Source organism: Sphaeramia orbicularis, chromosome 4, assembly GCF_902148855.1.
Source record: "Sphaeramia orbicularis chromosome 4, fSphaOr1.1, whole genome shotgun sequence".
In the NCBI taxonomy this organism is placed as follows: Eukaryota; Metazoa; Chordata; class Actinopteri; order Kurtiformes; family Apogonidae; genus Sphaeramia; species Sphaeramia orbicularis.
In genome coordinates this window covers 44,395,635-44,413,820 of record NC_043960.1, presented here as the reverse complement: position 1 = coordinate 44,413,820, position 18,186 = coordinate 44,395,635, and the positions used below count along the sequence as shown (strand labels likewise).

At 38.4% G+C, this 18,186-nt stretch overlaps 1 protein-coding gene across 1 annotated transcript in view; it reads left to right on the top strand.

Moving 5' to 3' along the window:
* The window catches only part of trabd2b (TraB domain containing 2B), a 93,419-nt gene extending 79,979 nt beyond the window's left edge, over positions 1 to 13,440 (top strand). The window contains exons 5-7 of the mRNA XM_030132838.1: positions 7,754 to 7,844; positions 10,854 to 11,132; positions 12,615 to 13,440. Coding sequence (XP_029988698.1) covers positions 7,754 to 7,844; positions 10,854 to 11,132; positions 12,615 to 12,849 — 605 coding nt within the window. The 3' untranslated portion in view covers positions 12,850 to 13,440. The remainder of the gene's footprint in view (positions 1 to 7,753; positions 7,845 to 10,853; positions 11,133 to 12,614) is intronic.
* The last annotated feature ends 4,746 nt before the right edge of the window (positions 13,441 to 18,186 follow it).

Sequence of the window (18,186 nt, the reverse complement as noted above, 5' to 3'; positions counted from 1 at the left end):
CTTAAGTACAGTACCAAATTATTTGTACTTCCCACCCTTGACATGCTGAGTACAGTACACCAAAACACAAATCTTCACACTTGACCGTATTTTTCCTCCATCATCTTCGTCTACATGCCCCATTTTTCACAGACTCATACCCTGGAACACATTTCCAAACAACTGTAGCGAACACACCCCTGTCAACTATTAAGTACTGTACTAGATTTTATTTTTCCGCTCTCTTCACTAGGTTTCTCTCCTCACTGCATCCTCATCTCTGTTTTTTTTTCTTTCTGTTTTCCCTCGTCTCCTCCTCATCTCTCTTTCATCTGTTGCTTGAATAACTGGGAGGCAACAGCTTGTGTTTGTTTGGACCGTAATGTACTGTAGCAACAGTACCCAGCATGCATTCTGACTCTGTCGATGTTTTCCTCCTTGCCCTCAGTCCACTCTCCACATGTATGCATCAATCACTGTCTGCCTCCTTATTTATCTATTTATTTACAGTCTAACTAGTTTACGTTTGCGTTTTGTCTTTTACTGTTTGTGCTGTGATTGCACTTTTATACAAGGTGGTCTGTTTGCAAACCATCAAGGAATTTTTTTAGACCACTGCTTTTATCCTTTGCTTATGTACTGTAAATGCAAACACATTTGTTTGTGCAAAAACTGAAAAATGTAGTTCCTGTTTTTTTTTTTTTTCTTCTTCACTTGGATCAATCCTACTTGCCTAACTCCTTGCTGTCACTCTCTGTTTTCACTTTACTCTGTAGATCTTCATTTTCCTCAAGACTTGTCCAAAGCACAAAATAAAAGGAAAAGTATTGTACTTTGGGATGGAGCTAGACAGCAGAGGGCCCAGGGTGGGTTAGGGTACTGACATGGGTCCAAGAGTCCACTCATTCTCAGGTTTGGAGGAGGGAGTAACTGACATCCAGATGAGCAAACTGACCGAACACCTGAAAGATATTTGAAAAAGATTTGGTTTAGTCTGGAAAGCCAGACAAATTAGGAGAAAGGTTTGAGAAAGGAGGCGTCTCCAGTAAATACAGATAATCAGAGGGAGCGGTGGAGTACATAAAGTCACTACTGTAAGTGGAAATTAGGATGGAAAGGTTATTAAACAGAGGAGTAACTGGGTCATTAACGTTGCTGTCGGGAGCTGTGGGAGGGGAAAACACCCTGTAAGGTCGTGTGCACACTGCAAAAAGACACGCACGCTCCTGCAACAGATCAAATCATTATTCAACTTCAACTGTGAGCAGAAAACATTTAAACCATCTCTGGTTTATTAGAGCGATGACAGCACATTGGCAAGAAACACTGGAAGGTTGGTTGATATGCGAAAATAGTTGTAAGTGGTTTGAACCACCATTACCACAAGTTACGTTGCCTCTGTCATAGCTTTAGCCTTAGCCACAGTCTATTGGCAGACCGAAAACTGAAATGTAAATGATAATGTAGATTAAAGCTGTGTCCCAGCTCCATAATAATAGTAACAATAATATAGTCATCCTAAAATGGCAAGGAGTATGTAATGTGTCCGCAATGGAATGAAATGAAATAACTCAAAATGTCAGTATGTGTCCAAGAAAAAAAAAAAAATTCCTCTGCTTGTATTTTGTCACAAATTCCAGAATTCTGTGCAACAAATCAAGACGTACAGGAGCTTTTCATCCATAACTGCAAAACATCTAAACAAATTGCAGATGATGGAGGAACAGCTTTTGGAAGAGGAAATCCAAAAACGCGGGCCAATAGTCATGACTCATACCACTGGCATACCTGTTGCATTAATTCTTATTAACAGAATAGGGAAAGTAGTCTAATTCTTTATGTATAATATAATGCTCTGAGGTTTTCTATCTTTCTATTCATGTAGTGTGACATACTGGGCAAAGCCTGTAATTATCATGTAATATCTGGGCCTGAAGGGACTGGAAGGTGGTGGGATAGGGTTAACCCTTTATAGGGCACTCATAGAAATACACTGAAATTCAAAACTTCCACCTTAGTATGTTATTGGAGGACGTAACAAGACTAAGACTTTTGTGAAATTTTTGTCATTTTTTTTTTTATTGTCATGTAGAAAATCAAGGTCAGTGAAGTTAAAATATTTGGTTCCTTGCCCGAAAGTGGCAAAAAAAAAAATAATAATAATAATGTCCAAGAAGTATATATAAAAAATACAAGAAAAATACATGTAATGTGAAAGGACCATGTGTTTTAGAACATTAGACATAAGTGCTGATCCAGACCCCTGTCCACATCCACATTATCCCTTTGAACATCATTTAGTACCATTATTTCATGGTACCTAACAAAGCAGGTACACTCACTGTCCATGCAGAGGTGGACCTTACAGAGCCTGTAGACCACATTGGACCTGAGATTGTTGCCTCACTGTCCTCACTGGAACTGTTGCTGTCACTGTCTTACTGTGTGTGGAAATTACCAAAAATAGTCATTTGCCTGATAAAGAGTTAATCTGGGAGATGGGACAGTAATCTCAAAACAATGTGGCGGTTGTTATAGGCTACTGTTAACTACTGCACCGAGTGTTACAGTTTATGAACAGGTGCTGTAGTGTATAAGTAATAAGGCTCATTGAATATTTATGTCCATCCTTCCTTTCTCTGTCTATTATCACTTTGAAAGTCCACCTTTGTAAAGTGAAAGAACAACAACCTCACAAACTGCAACTAATCCTTGAAAATGCAGGTTTTGGTGCTTTGTGTGTGGTTTTGTTTTTCAGGGATTTAGTCATTTAAATACCACAACCTGCTTCCTCTGTGTTCCACCAAATCCACTTCTCTCCTGACACTGTTTTACAAAGACACTGTCCACATAAACTGTGTAAAACCCTGACGTCACTCATTTGTTTCTCAACTGGAATTTTGAAATCAGTACTTCGCAATTTGGCCATCACCATGTCGGCTTTGTGGAGCCAGAAGTGATCATATTTGGACAAAAGAGACAGAACTATGGGATCCATGGGGTAATAATGCTAATACTAGCATACTCAGTAAAACAGTTAACGTCCTCAAGGAAGCACTGTGTAACAAAGCCACTTTACAGACATGTCAGTGGAACCTATTAACCACAGTGAATCTGTATTTCTGTTTTGTGTTTTATTAAATAAACTAAAACTCCCAACGTCCAACTCTGAGCTGTCATACAGACCTGTCAATCAAAGCCTGATTTTTTATTTATTTATTTATTTTTGCTTTAGATCTGATTAACTGAGGAAAAATATAAAGGGACCAGATCACTTACTGAGATTCCAAACGAAACAAATGAAACTGGCTAAAGTCCTGGGGGAAAAAATGATAGACTTTGCATTTTTAGAGAGAAGTTCAATGTACGTCAGTGTGAGCCAGGGCTTTTAAGAGTCAACCCTGGCTTGGGTATTCCATCTTTAAAGGAGTGATATTTTGCTTTTTTAAATGGAATTATGCATTTTAAAACATTTCCCTGTGGTCTACATAAACTGTAAATGCTCTGCTTGGGTCTGAATTCTTCATTAATTCAACTCCACAGGTCCATCTTCAACCCTATTTCTGAGAAATGACACCAGAAGGGTCGTTTTGAGCGCTGGCCCTTTAAATCCAAATGAGCCACTTCACTCCCCACCCCCTCCAGGTTGTTGATCATGCTTTCTGTCCCATTCAGCCACTTGTATTCATTATTACAACCAGCAACTGAACATTTTAGGTAACTGGCTCGAAGTTTGGACATATTTTCAGTAGTTACGACAACCGCTGCTGCTGATGAACAGTCATGGCGTACTCGGCGAAATGTTTGTCAGAAGTCTTGGCCTTATATTTGCAAATGTCGTGATGCAACTAGTTGTAAAACATAACAAATTAAGCAGGAATTAAAACAGGTTTTAGAAATCCACTCAATTTTTGCCGGAATGAATATAAAGATAGCTTTGGAGCATCTGGAGGGTTCAAATTCAAACTTAATGAACTATTAGGGTCCAAATACACAAATAAATGTACCAAAGACTAATCAAAGTGGGTTTAGCAAAATATGACCCCTTTAAGATACTTCCACATTGGCTTCATCTTGGAACTGAGGGTTCCCAGATACTGTATCATCTGTGAAGTGTGGAGACAGATCTGTATGCAAGACCTAAGTACAGGCTGTCCATAAAGTCTCTTTAGAATTTAACACATTTGTTACAAAAGCAAATAAATCAACAAAACAATGGAAATTGTAACAAAATGAAAAGTAGATATAAAGGTTTTTTTTGCCTCATTTAATACACCTCTATATGGACACCATTAGTTGCATGAAGCACATCAATACGGTACTCAATTTGTCACGTTGGCTGTAGCAGAGCCTCATCAATGGAGTTAATGACATCAGTGATCTTTTACTTCAGGTCGTTGATGTCATGTATCTTTGTTTAATACACATTACCTTTAACATATCCCAATAGACAGAAATTTTGTTTCAATAAACCACGATACATATTGTGCCTTTTCTTAAGGAGTTGCCATTTTTAGGGGTTTATATAAGAGAACCTATTTCATCAACAGGGTACCTGAAATACTCAAAAGTACACAAGTACATACTACTTAACACAAATTAATTGCCATAATGCTCATGGCCATTATGGCAATTAATTTGTGTACCGCCCTATTGGACCTGTTTCATTTGTGATGGGAAGGGAATGGTTCCATTGTGTGTTGTCCTGTATTGTGTAATTTTATTGTGGTGGCATCTGGTGGTGCTGTTTCTGTGTATGTGTTTTTGTGTATGTGCTCATATGTTTATGACCCCTGCTGCACACCGAATTTCCTTTCCTAAGGATAAATAAAGTTGAAAGTTGAAGTTGAAAGTAATGTGATTAAAAACTTTAATAACCATTGAGTACATAGAACAAATCTGATTAACATATCTCATCAATTCAATCAACCAATCAGTCAAATTTTGTTTATATAGTGCCAAATCATAACAAAAGTTATCTCCTGACACTTCACTTATAGAGCTGGTCAAAACCGGACTCTCAGGCCAATTTACAGACACCAACAGAATCCTGTTGCATATGTAATACATTTTTTTAAATTTTAAAGAGACTTTGTTGACACCCTGTGTAAGTAAAAGTATTCCAATAGCAATAAGTAATCTGAAGATTCATTTGTATGGAAATGTAATGAACTGCGACTTACTCAAATATTTTACACCCAGCAGTTGCATGTTTTAAAGTGTAGGAACAGTGTGTTGGGCCTATGAGCAGCAGGAGGAGTCAGCTGACTTCTCATTATGTCAGGGCTAATGGAACTGTTGGTCAGGCCCAGTCTGTACTTTTGAGGAACACAACACTGTTTACTGTCTGAATACTCCACAAACAACACACATCAGTGCAGTTATTATCTCCATACCCAAACACTCACCCACACACACAGACATGAACCACAAACCTACACTGGAATAAACTATATCGACCCCTCTTGTCAGATGAAAAGCTGCTTGTGGATAAATTCCCTCACATGAACTGTTTTTGTTTGTGTGACAAAATGTGCCAGCTCGTAAAGAACTCCTCAATTTCACTTAACAAAAATCTGTGAAGTGGTTGTTTTCACCCTGAGATTTATTTACGTGTGTGTGTGGGCAGATGTAAGTTGTGTTTTTGCAGCTTACTGTATTTATTTCTTTTTCTTGTGTTGCAGTAGGTTGTTTAAGGAGTGGGTGCATGTTTATTGGATGCTCACGTATGCCCTTGACGAATGAATGAATGTTTAAAGAATGTCCAATTTAAAGCAGGTGTGTCTTAAAACCCTTTAAAAAACCCTGTGGTCATCTGCCGGCTGCGAAGGAGAACTACAGCTTCATCATGCAAACACACAAGTTGCTCATTGCGTATATGTGTTATGCATGACAGCAGAGCAGAGGAAATCAACTCAACACATCAAACAGTCAGCTTGACCTCACACCCGGCAAATTGCACAGGGGGTGTCCTCCCTCCCCCCTCCCCGGCCCCTTAGAAATTAATGAAATAGCTGCTTGACACAGATACGAGGGTGGTTGAATCTGTCAGCATGCAGTCACTACTGAACGAGCTGACTTTGTGCCCAGTTGGATCGGGAGAAAGGGATGAAAGAGGAAAAGAAAGGGGGATGATGAAGAGAAAAGAGTGGAAAAAGAGAGAACTGTGTGACTTTTAGATCACTTTTGCTTCAAAGTTATAGCAGAACCACAGATATGAAAAATGTGTAAGCATATTTAGCAAGTAGTAAAACAAGAACGCATCCTCAAATGTGTACGCCAACTTCTACCCACACAAAAACTCACACTCTCCCCTCTGTGTAATCCCATCTGATCTTGCCGACGCTCTGTTGTTAGAAGCCTCCACTCACTCTGCAGCCTATCCCCGCACTGCCTTTGAACTCGGCTGCCAAGAAAGTGTAACACCGCGTGCCTTTTTCTTTTGACTTTCAGGAATGATCAGGAACATTATAATGATAAAATTGGCAGGGGGGCGAGGAGCTGAGTGGGAGCAGAGGGCCCTGACAAAAAGCGAGTAAGAGCCCTGAATATTGTCAACGTGTTGTTAATAAGCCGCAGCAGAGAGCCGAGGTGTTTGAATTCCTGTGTGTATGTGTGTGCTTGTGCAAATTCTTGCATGTCCAGGTTTTGTGAATATGTGGGAGCACAAATATGAATTCTTCTGTTCAGGGCATGTGTGTGTTGTGGGGGTGATGTCAGGCTACATTACAGCTTATTGCTGGGTTGAGTGACATGCAAGATTATCGGCTGATGGGAGAAATTTAAAAAAAGCTTTCATCAGCGTGGGGCTGGAGCCCACATGTTTGATGTTAGACTGAAGGAATCATATACAAGGTGAAGGAAAGAGGGCCAGGGATGGAGAGGAGGCAGGAGGTTGAGTGCCCACAATATGGGGTCATTACAGAGCAACAAGTGGGCTCGCATCTGAACAACCCCTGTTGTCCCACACATCATTCACAATCCTGGTTCCTGCTTCTACCTATAATTGCAGCGCTTTACTGTGTATCCATACACCTTGTAAAAATGTTCATTTTTGTTTTACTGTCCAGTAATTGTGGAGATACTTCATTCAAAACAGATATGTTCATTTAAAGGTGTAGTATGTAACGTGTGTGTGCTCATGTGTTTATGTGATGTTTTTGTTCCAGGTTGAGTCAAAGTTAACAGACTCTGTTTCTAAGCTGATAGCAGCCAGCATTGTACAGTGCTGCTGAGGTAGAGGAAGGCACTGATGCATTTTTATGTGAGAAAAAGGATTTATGTGGAGAAACCTCACTTGATTCACCAAAGTAGAAATCAGTATAGGCTGAAAGTTTGGTAAAGTTCTCATTTTTACCTCACCTCTTCTATTGAGTCAGGTTTAATAATTCTCACATTTAGATGTGCAAAACATGCTGATAACTTTTCATATATCAGGTAGAAAAGAGTGAGTAATTCATATACATTTCTTCAAAATAGGTTACATATTGCACTTTTAATATACCCACTATGCTTCAATGTCTCCACATAATACTTCAAATAGTGGTTAACTGTGATTAGTCTTGAAGTTTTATACTGTGTGGTATTGTCATCAGGGGGGTGAGGTGTCATTTAGTTTCACAAATTCAAGTGTTTTAAGTTGCTATTTTATGTATACTGCCTATATTTGGTCATATAATCTAAGATGAAAATATAGTCTAAGTTCCTGTGACACACTGTCTGTTGTCTTGCTTATCTCATCCATTCTGACCTTTGCCCTTTTGTCCACTGACAGGTCACTTCCTGGGTAACCACAGTGTGCTGGACATCCTCAGACAGGAGGGCTATGACATCATCCACACACCTTCAGATTATCAGGAAACAGAGTGAGTAAAGAGAAAATCTTTAAGTATATCATTTGATACTCTACGATACTACGATACTCTACTTTGATATACTCTTAAAAATGTAACCTGTTGTATTAGTTTTTTGATTAAATAGATTACTTCTTGAGTAGTTGGCGATCTGGTCATAAATGTGTAAACATCATATGCACATATTCCCATTTTGTGGAAGCAGTTCTCAGTACTGGATGTTTTGTAAAACTATACTTTGAGAGTCTGCATACTTGACAACATGATGAATGGAAAAAGAAGAGAAGCATGTGGTTATGTGTAGCATCATGCCGATAAGATTATGGTAGAATGGACTGTGAAACAAAGCATTTGTGTGCTCTTTAGTTTTTGGCAGGCACACAGATCTATGTGGATATACATCAAACAGAGAAAGATAACAATCTATCAGACCCACTCAACTTAGGCAGTCCACATCCATGTTATTGTCTTGAGAGCCGAGGCATTTAACCTCATCAGATTTATTAAACTGTAATGTAGATGCTGTCCAAATTGTGCCCTGTAACAAATAAAGCTCAGGTATGCAGGAGTCCTTTGAAACCTCATCAAACTCCCTCCATCCTCCCTCTGCTCCTCTGGCTGCCAGCGGCGAGCTGCCAGCGCTGGTTCTGCCTGTTCTCAGCAGCCACTGGTACCACCATCAACACACACACACACACACACACACACACACACACACACATACATGTGTACACACGGTGAGCGCTGTGCCAAACAGAGCACATACACACGTGTACAGTGTATAGACACCTCACACAGAGGTTTGGCAGGTGTCCCACAGCCCAAAAACCCTCAATCCTTCCTATTATCTCTGTGTATGTATGTGTTCACCCTCATTCCTTGGCACAGAGCTGTTCCCCTCTCACCTAGGAGGCTGATCCAGGGGCCCATAAAATGGTAACAACCGCCACTTGACTCAGGGTGAAAATGGAAAAACAAGGCACAACAAGGGGAATCTCTTTAACAACAGTAAAAACATCCCTGTCGATCCACCCCGCCAGGGCTTTTTACAAACTTCTCACTGCAAATTACAGCTGTAAACCTCCCTATCTACCTCCGCCCTGTTTGCAGAGCTGTGGGCTTTAGCCAGTGGTTCTGGTTTAAAAGCTGACAAGTGGACTGACTTACTGTGGTCGTGAAACACTTGTGTATACTATACACACACACACAGAACCGCATGACCACACACTTATAAATGTGCATGGACGCACGTATTTTCCCTGATACAAGGTGACATGACAGGCGAGAACAAACACCACAAGATGGCTGAATAAGAGGTGTTTATATAAACTGTTAGCTTCGGACCTGGACTATTTCGAACCGACTGGCAAAAGCTCTGAAAGACAGATTACATGACTGACAGACAGAACAGACCAAAGCTGGGTTTGGCTTCATAGTAGCTTGACCACAGCCAGGAGCTATCATCACCCTGACCAAGTCATCATGGCCTGGATGGGGGGGTTTTCAAGCTGCAAAAAGTAGTAATGCAGACTATCAATTTTATGTCTTAAGAGCAAATTAATAATAATTACTACTGTGCACTGTTCCAGTGGAAATCCTGACATAAAGATCCATCATAAACTGACATTTAGATACAAAAGTACCTTATTTAATACAAGTAGCCTCTATAATATGGTATTAAACCATATTAACTGTAATAAAACATTCTACTTTCACTACTACTATTTCAGCGCTCAGATCCAGCAATACAAGTAGCATCACAGTGGTGGCAATAAATGCTGTGATATTTGTAAATGTGTGCTGTAATCAAAGTAAATGTGATCCAACATGTTATTAGACTCTACAGTTTTTTTGGATAGGCAGTATACATCCATTCCTGACGTTAAGACCATAAAGGAGTAGTACTTTGAACTGCTTTGTATCTAGGTTTACTGTATATCCAGGGACACATTAGATGATTAATAGGAGAGGAAAGGAGAAAAACAAAGATTTGATAGACAAACATGTTTTTAGTTTATGGACTTTTTTCAGTGTTTTTTTTTTTTTTTTTTTTTTATCATACTTTGGATGAACATTTATTGAAATGAAACATGAAGGAGTTTTAAATGGAAAATCACTGTTTGGTGGAGTTGAAAATTCGTCGATGTCTGAAATATGAACCTGATTGTACGCTGTTTTTGCAAGATGTCAACAGCCAAAAAGTTTGGAAGCCACAGGTATTTAAGTACATGTTGCATTTTTACAGGCTGTTACATGATCCATTTTGTAAAATCTTGAGTCTTTAAAGTAAGCAGTTACTAAAGTTAAGCAAACTGTTTCTGTCTGAGATATAGTGGAAGCAATATTTGAAGGAATCAAGTACCCCAGTGTACTGAAGTACAGTATTTGAGTAAAAGTACTCTGTGTGTTTCACTTCCTCATGTGTGGCAGTGTCCCTGAGGATCTTTTTGATGTCTCACCTTGAAACTCAAAGTTACATCCAAGCTACATTTACAGAACAGGAAAAGAACAAGACAGGAGAAAGTATGAGTAATGGGTGGAAGAAAGAGATGCATGGCAAAGTTGTGAGGAGTGGCCGGTGATTCTGGGTGGTCTGCTCTGGGCAGATGTCAGTTTTGACGTAACAGTACAGCCATCAGAGTTACAACTTCCCATAATGCTGCCTGCTAGGTATTTCTGCCATTGAGTTCACTGTTTATGGGCTAAGAGTCCCTTTGTGGTGTTCATGTCCTTGATTGAAGTTCATTTGTAAGTGGAAAGCAATAGAGCGGTCAGAAACCACAAACAATAACATTTACTGGCAGCCACACTGAAATGTTGCGTGTTGTGAAATCTTGGTCTGTTTCCTCAATCAATAAAAGCTGAAAATCAAAAAATACATTAAAATTCATTAAATCAAAAGGGTTTGTGATATGTTTGACCAGTACCTGTTTTTTAGATCGTCATAGTAATAAAAAGCCTCTGGAAGTGAAAGAAAACTCCATTCATATGTATTTTTATCCCATGTGCTCTTGTTCCCAGGAATAAACCAGATAAAGACCCAGAGTCCAGCCAGGAGAGCTCTGACCTGAGCACCATGTCTCCCACCAGCTGGATGACCAGTCCACTGGACACTGAGCTGGAGCTGGACATCCCAGAGGGCCTCCCGGGACTGGATGAGGAGGAGCTGCCTCACATGCTGCTTCCTGACAGCCTGAGCCAACTGGAGGAGTTTGGCCGACACAAACGGCCTCGCAAAACTCACCGTGGTCATGGGAGACCACGACTCTTCAGTGACCTGTGGGTCCGCATTGGGGACAGGTGAGATCTGAGGGTCAGGATTAGTTTGGTCCAACTTAATAATACAGGTACAAATCAAATTAGTGCATAACTACTGCGAAACGTATGATGAGTTATTTCATGAATTAATACAAGATGTACAATTCATTCCTGCTGCTCATTATGCACAAATGATCAAGAATCAAGGATGCATGTCATTAATTCACATTTACTGGATTATCTGCACATATGTTCATTTCAGATCAATGTAATCCTTAATGAGTGTCTATTCTGATGTGAAACTATTTTCAATCAAACTGGTCACACCAAAAATGTATACATATATTTGTCCAAAATCCAGTCAAAGCTAATATAAGGCTTCAGTAATGAGTTACAGAATAATCAGGCCTTGGTCCTGGGGCTGCTATAGCTTTTTATTTTTAATAAGATGGCAAATCAGTTCATTCGTGAAGTAACTGAAATAATATGTGAATTAATCACATGAGGCCACAGTGACTTGATTATAAGTTCATGAAGAGTAACGGTAATTGATAATACGTTATATTATTTCATGCATTTAATCATGCTCTTAAGTATATGTACTCATGTAGGATCTTATGGGTATTATTGCCTTCATTACCTCCGCCAAGGAGGTTATGTTTTTGCCAGGGTTTGTTTGTTTGTTTGTCTGTTTGTTTGTCTGTCCGTTAGTGTGCAACATAACTCAAAAAGTTATGGACAGATTTGGATGAAATTTTCAGGGTTTGTTGGAAATGGGATAAGGAAGAAATGATTAAATTTTGGTGGTGATCGGGGGTGGGGGGGCCCACAGGGGGGCCCACTGATCAGCCTTGGCGGAGGTCTGCGCTCTCCGAGTGCTTCTAGTTGTATATAAAACAGATTGTAAAAATATATATGGCAATATCACGAAGGACCTCATTTAGATTCTATTTTCAGAAATCAAAAAACAGGGACTCACTTTTGTGTGTGTGTGTGTGTGTTTTCTTTTTTACTTGACTGTTTTTATATTTATATATTTTTTATTCTTTTGATTCTTCTTTTTTCTGTTCTTGATTGTTTTATAAATGATGTATGTATTTTACTTGAGCACCTTACAGAACATAAAACCAAATTTCATTGCACTGTACAATGGTATTCTACAATGACAATAAAGCCTTCTATTCTATTCTATTCTATTCTATTCTATTCTATTCTATTGTTCTATTCTATTCTATTGTTATATTATATTCTACTCTATTCTACGCTATTGTATTGTATTCTATTCTATTCTATTGTTATATTATATTCTACTCTATTGTATTCTATTGTATTCTATTCCATTGTTATATTATATTCTACTCTATTGTATTGTATTGTATTGTATTCTATTCTATTCTATTCTATTGTTATATTATATTCTACTCTATTCTACTCTATTGTATTGTATTTGTATTCTATTCTATTCTATTCTACAATTTCCACATTTGCATATTAAAATCAGTTTTTTCCCTCCTCCGTCTGCAGCACCACCCCATCACCTAACATTAGGATCATCAACAGCTACGTGACAGTGGAACCTCCTCTCACCCACCAAGAACAGCGCAGACGGTTGGAGATCTACGCTACAGAGCGACACCCCAGTCCAGCGTCCTCCACCCCGTCCAGCCCCAGCTCAGCCCCACCACCTCTACTCCACTGCACACTCACACTGTCTTGCATTTTAGCCTGGCTGCTATCACACACACTCTTCACTTCCTGACCTTAAGACAGCGTTCTCTCCCAAACGGACACTCGGACACTGCTGTGTCCACACCAGAGCAGTGGAATGTACCTGATGAACATGGAAGATACATGCTGATGAGAAATGGAAGAATATATTTGGGTCAGGATGTGGCGTTCTGAAGGCAGGAGGGTCCTGGGGCTCAGCTGAAGTCTGCCCACAGTCTCAAAATGTGTGAAATAAGCTCTGACTCAAGATAACGTGTGGAGTCGAAAAACCTCATGAAAGTATTATGATAGAGTAACAACTACATAGCACACTGAAGATGTGTAATGTTAAAAGAGTTTGTGTGGTGGATACCTCTGCCAAGTTAAAAACTGTAATACTGTATAGAAAAATAAGATTGACATTAATAATGCTAATAGGACATACTAATAACTGTAAGTGTTCTACGTCTGTGATCAGTGGATTCAGTGGATGCAGTCAAACAGTACTGTACAGAAAGGGGATGATCCGTTTTGTAAATTGTGCATTTTGTTCATAAAGAAGTATTGTATATTTATTATTTCTGGAAGAAAAGAGTATATTTTCTTGCTTTTGAAGATAATTGGAAAAAAAATAAATAAACTTTTAAATCAAATGAAGTGTTTGGAGATCTATTTCTTTACTGGTAACAGGTCATTTAGACCCTGACGACAGAACTACAGTCTGGTTCCTCCCTATTTTTCATGTACACACAATGTTAGTTTACAATCATTATTTTTAGCTATACAGCCCATACTTACAAATCATAGATTCACCTAAAAAACCTTAACAGTCTGTACAAAATACACTTGACATCTTCAGTTGGAGTGAGGAAAAATACCCTAAAAAAAAAAAACTAAAAAGGGGTAAAATTGGAAGAAACTTGAGGTAGAGCCACAGAGTGATACCTCATTCAGAAGCAGTCGTGTGTACAGAAGTTTCTCATACTCAGAATAAAATGATACTGTACTGTACTGAAAACCCTCTGCTGGGTCTAAGTATATATATATACTTACTTTTGAAAGGAAAAATACTTGAGTCCAAAGGTCAGTCAGTGTTAGACAACAGTCCACTCACTGACAGAAACAGACAATACACACATTGAAAACACAATCTCAGCATTGTTGAGTGTTAGTTCAGAGGGAAGTTATGCAGAACTGTAATGTCAATCTGCCATCTGCTGGTAAAAACTGAGAAAACAGGGTGTGTTTTATACTTCCACTGACTTATGGCAACATTAGACGAATTCAAAATAGGATAAATAAGAGACTTTTTTTTTTTTTAAAGCAGATAGATAGATAGATAGATAGATAGATAGATAGATAGATAGATAGATAGATAGATAGATAGATAGATAGATAGATAGATAGATAGATAGATAGATAGATAGATAGATAGATAGATAGATAGATAGATAGATAGATAGAATCCACACTGTAAATATCATCACAGCATTCTGACAGTGAGAATCTTATTACACTGTGTTTTAAGTTGCAATCTGAAAATCAAAGTGAAATCAAACCCATGTGACTTCAGATGCTGAGCTGTCACAGACTCTTCTCATTTCCTCCTGGAGGTTGTTTTGTTTCTGCTGTGCATTAATAAACCTCAGTAAAATAAACAAACATTCACAAAACAGCACAAATATGCAACAGGCAGAATAATTTCCTTTTCGCATAAGGGCAAGTCATTAATAAAAGCCAGATTAGTGCAAAGAAGAACCACATGGAAATATGGAACACTGCTGTCCATAAAGTTGATTTTTTTTTTTTTTACCTCCTCTCAATGATTGTGACAATGTGATTTATTCTTGATACATAAAATGTAACTGGGACTCAGTATGTAATCTTTGCACATGGTCAAAGGTGATTACTGATGTGTATAAGAGTAAAAAGAGGAATGTGAAAACAAAATTATTCCAACTTTAACTGTATTAAGAAGCTTTATTGTCATCATATTAGCACAAGTTATCAACATGATGAATTCAAGGTGCTCTTCGGGTCAGTGCAAACGACGGGGGGTGGGACCTTTCTGTGTGGAGTTTGCATATTCTCCCCGTGTCTGCGTGGGTTCTCTCCGGGTACTCCGGCTTCCTCCCACCATCCAAAGACATGCACTGATAGGTTAATTGGTTAATCTAAATTGCCCATAGGTGAGAATATGAGAGTGATTGTTTGTCTCTATATGTTCAGCCCTGCGATGAACTGGCGACTTGTCCAGGGTGTACCCCGCCTTCGCCCCTATGTAGCTGGGATAGGCTCCAAGTGACCCCCGTGACCCCATTGAGGATAAAGCGGGTTCAGAAAATGAATGAATGAATGAATATTAAAATATGGACTATACATGCACACCCACAGTTTAACAACACTGAAGCAGACATGTAAACACAGCATGAATAAAAGCTGATTGGTGGTATATGGGTGAAACAGGTATATAAATAGGAGGTATTAAGGTATTACTGGGCAACAGTGTACATAAGACGTAAGACAATACATTTCAGACCATTGAATTAAGGCCCAAAGAAGGATAAACAACAAAGTGAAATACATGTTAAATGGCATATAAACACATCTCACTGATGAAATATAAAGATGAGCTGTGATCTTCAATGGACATGTTTGTCAATCACATTCAGTGTTGTTTGACAGAAACTCCATTCCATTAATAATATGACACACCTTTATCAGAAGTGAAGAAGCATAATGTAGTGATGCTAATTGCTAGGTTTAAACTGCCCTGAATTGTACAGTATAAACTAATTTACATATATTAGATATATTTATACATAGTTTACTTTTTGAGAATTTACCCTATCTTTCTACTTCATATGTTCATTGTAGAAAACCCTTTACTGAGTACACCTGAGTACATTTAATACAGTATTGTGAGCAAAAAAAAAAAAAATTCTAATGTACTGCATATTCCAATTATTTGACCACAAAAAAACATCTTCAAATAAAATATAACTGAGGGTGAGGAGCACTTTTACCTTTATCATTAGCAAGTCATCGTCGCTAAAGATGAACATCCTCCTCTGGCATTCACTTTGTGCAACAAAAGTTCACGCTTTGCTTTGTGCAATGACCAAAAAAGAATGTGGTTATACAAAATATTATGCAAGCAGCAGTTAAAATCAGCTAATTATATTAATTCAGTAGATAAGGTAAAAGTCCCCAGATGTAAGTGCTTTCCAGCTGTAATAAACAGTCCTTCCACTAGGGGGAAGTAGAGTCCCATTATAGCTTCAGTTTAAACAAACGGCCAAAGCAGTGTTTAAGTCATGCAGTTAAAGGCCCCAGAACCAGAGGGACTGCACAAAGAGAGGTAAGCACTGCCCTTTGGAAACTACAAATGGATAGAAAATGTTCGTTAGAGTAATAAATAAATTTAAAAAATGTAGAATAAAAATGTCAAACAATACATAAAGTACTGTTATTAATTTAAAAGGAGAAAAAAAAAAGGATTCACTGTTTTAATTTCCACTTAGTTGTTCATACAATTTAAAATATAGACATAATATACAAAATATTTACATGGAATATATGAACTACTTATTTTATATATATAAAATTATGTTCCATGTATATTCTATAAAGAATGTTGTTATTATTATTTTAAGAATTGTTTATAATTATAATAGAATTGTTTCAAATTAACTTTTGTCACTGTTTTATAATGTTCATCACTTCATTCATTCACTAATAAAAAATGATCCAGGAATCACATATATAAACTGATACAATAAATGCCACTTTTTACTTCAGGTGAGGTCATATTTCTCAGCAGTTTTATAACAAAAATCATCTAATTTCATGTCTGATTGCATAATAAATCATAATGTAAAAAACACAGTGTTCTACTTTTAGGATGAGTTCATTGTCTCTGTCTAACCAGTTTCTAAGTAATTATTCATATGCAGTACTATTTATTACTGTTCATTTAATGTAATTGTTAGTTTTGTCGTTGTCGTGTGTGTGATAAAAATATTAACTGATATTACAGAGAAAAAAACATGTTAATTCACTGAGCTCCTTAAATGAAACACTTACACGTCTGATTTAATTAGATACTTACTGAATTAATAAAGGGGATGAATCAACATAAATATAATACAGAAAGAAGAACTTATGCTTTTTTTGTCTTTTGTTTTGATAATACATAATAATATCTAGTACAAACATTTTAATTAAAAATGTCCAGTCATTGTTATTTGTCTAATAATTTTAACTGCACTAAATACAATTTTTGTTGTAGTTTTGACTTTACTCTTTTCTCTGAACACGATTCCATTCATTAACAGTCCACAAAAAGAGAAAAGAAAAGAGCCAAGAGCAAGTTTTTTAGAGCAAACAGCTTTTTTGCCCCTTAAGCCAAGACAGGACAATATTTGCCTTAGCTAGAATACCATTTTCCCTGGGCTTTGGGGTGTTGTTTGAGGGAGTGGGGGCCTTGACAGGGCGCTCTGAGGGTTGACCCTCACTCTGCCGGGGACACACTGCCAGCCGCATATAAATAAAAGATTACAGTGAAAAATCAATTTCTGAGCAAACTCATTAAAAATGCTCCTCACCTTAAATGATTCCCATTTCCTTCCATTCAACCTGTTAACGCCTCGCTGTCCCTGAGACCACCCTACCCCCCCAGCCCCTCATCTCCAGCACCTCCGCCTCGTCCCACCTTCCCCTCCCGCCTCCCTCTCCCCTCCATCCTTCCCTTCCCTTGCCCTGTTGCTCTCCCCCGGTGGTAATTACTTGCACAAGTCGTTTTTTGCCCTTTGATTTGCACCGTTTCACAAATGAAGGTTAAGTTTGTTTAACCGTGGTGGATTTGCCAGTCATGTTAAAGCATATAATGTGGCAGGTCCTCGGTTTCTCCACACACCTCCGACACCCCCTGGCCTCCCCCCACCACCACCACCACCACCACCACCACCCTCCTTCCATGTTAGCCCGTGATTCTTATTGGTGGTAGTTGGGGGTCAGAGATGGGGTGGTGGTGGGGGGGCTTCCAAGGTTAAGGCTTAGTAGGCCTGAGGAAGCCTGCAGTGGATCAGGCTTCAGAGCCACAGGCTTGACAGACAGCGAACCAGGAAGTTGTTAAAAATCACCTCTTCTAAAAGGATTAAGAATTAAACTCCTGTTTCCCTGGGACATGTTAAGGTGCTTTCTGTTTTCCTGGTCTGAACTACTTCCAATAGAATTTTAAGAAAGAAGCTAAAGGCTGATCATTTTAAATGAGCTTAAGTCAAGTTAAAGGTCCATATGTAACTGTAGAAAATGTAATTATGTTTTCAGTAGATAATCAGATTGGAATCATTGAGTTTTGATTGCTTTAGAATGAGCTTTGTATTTG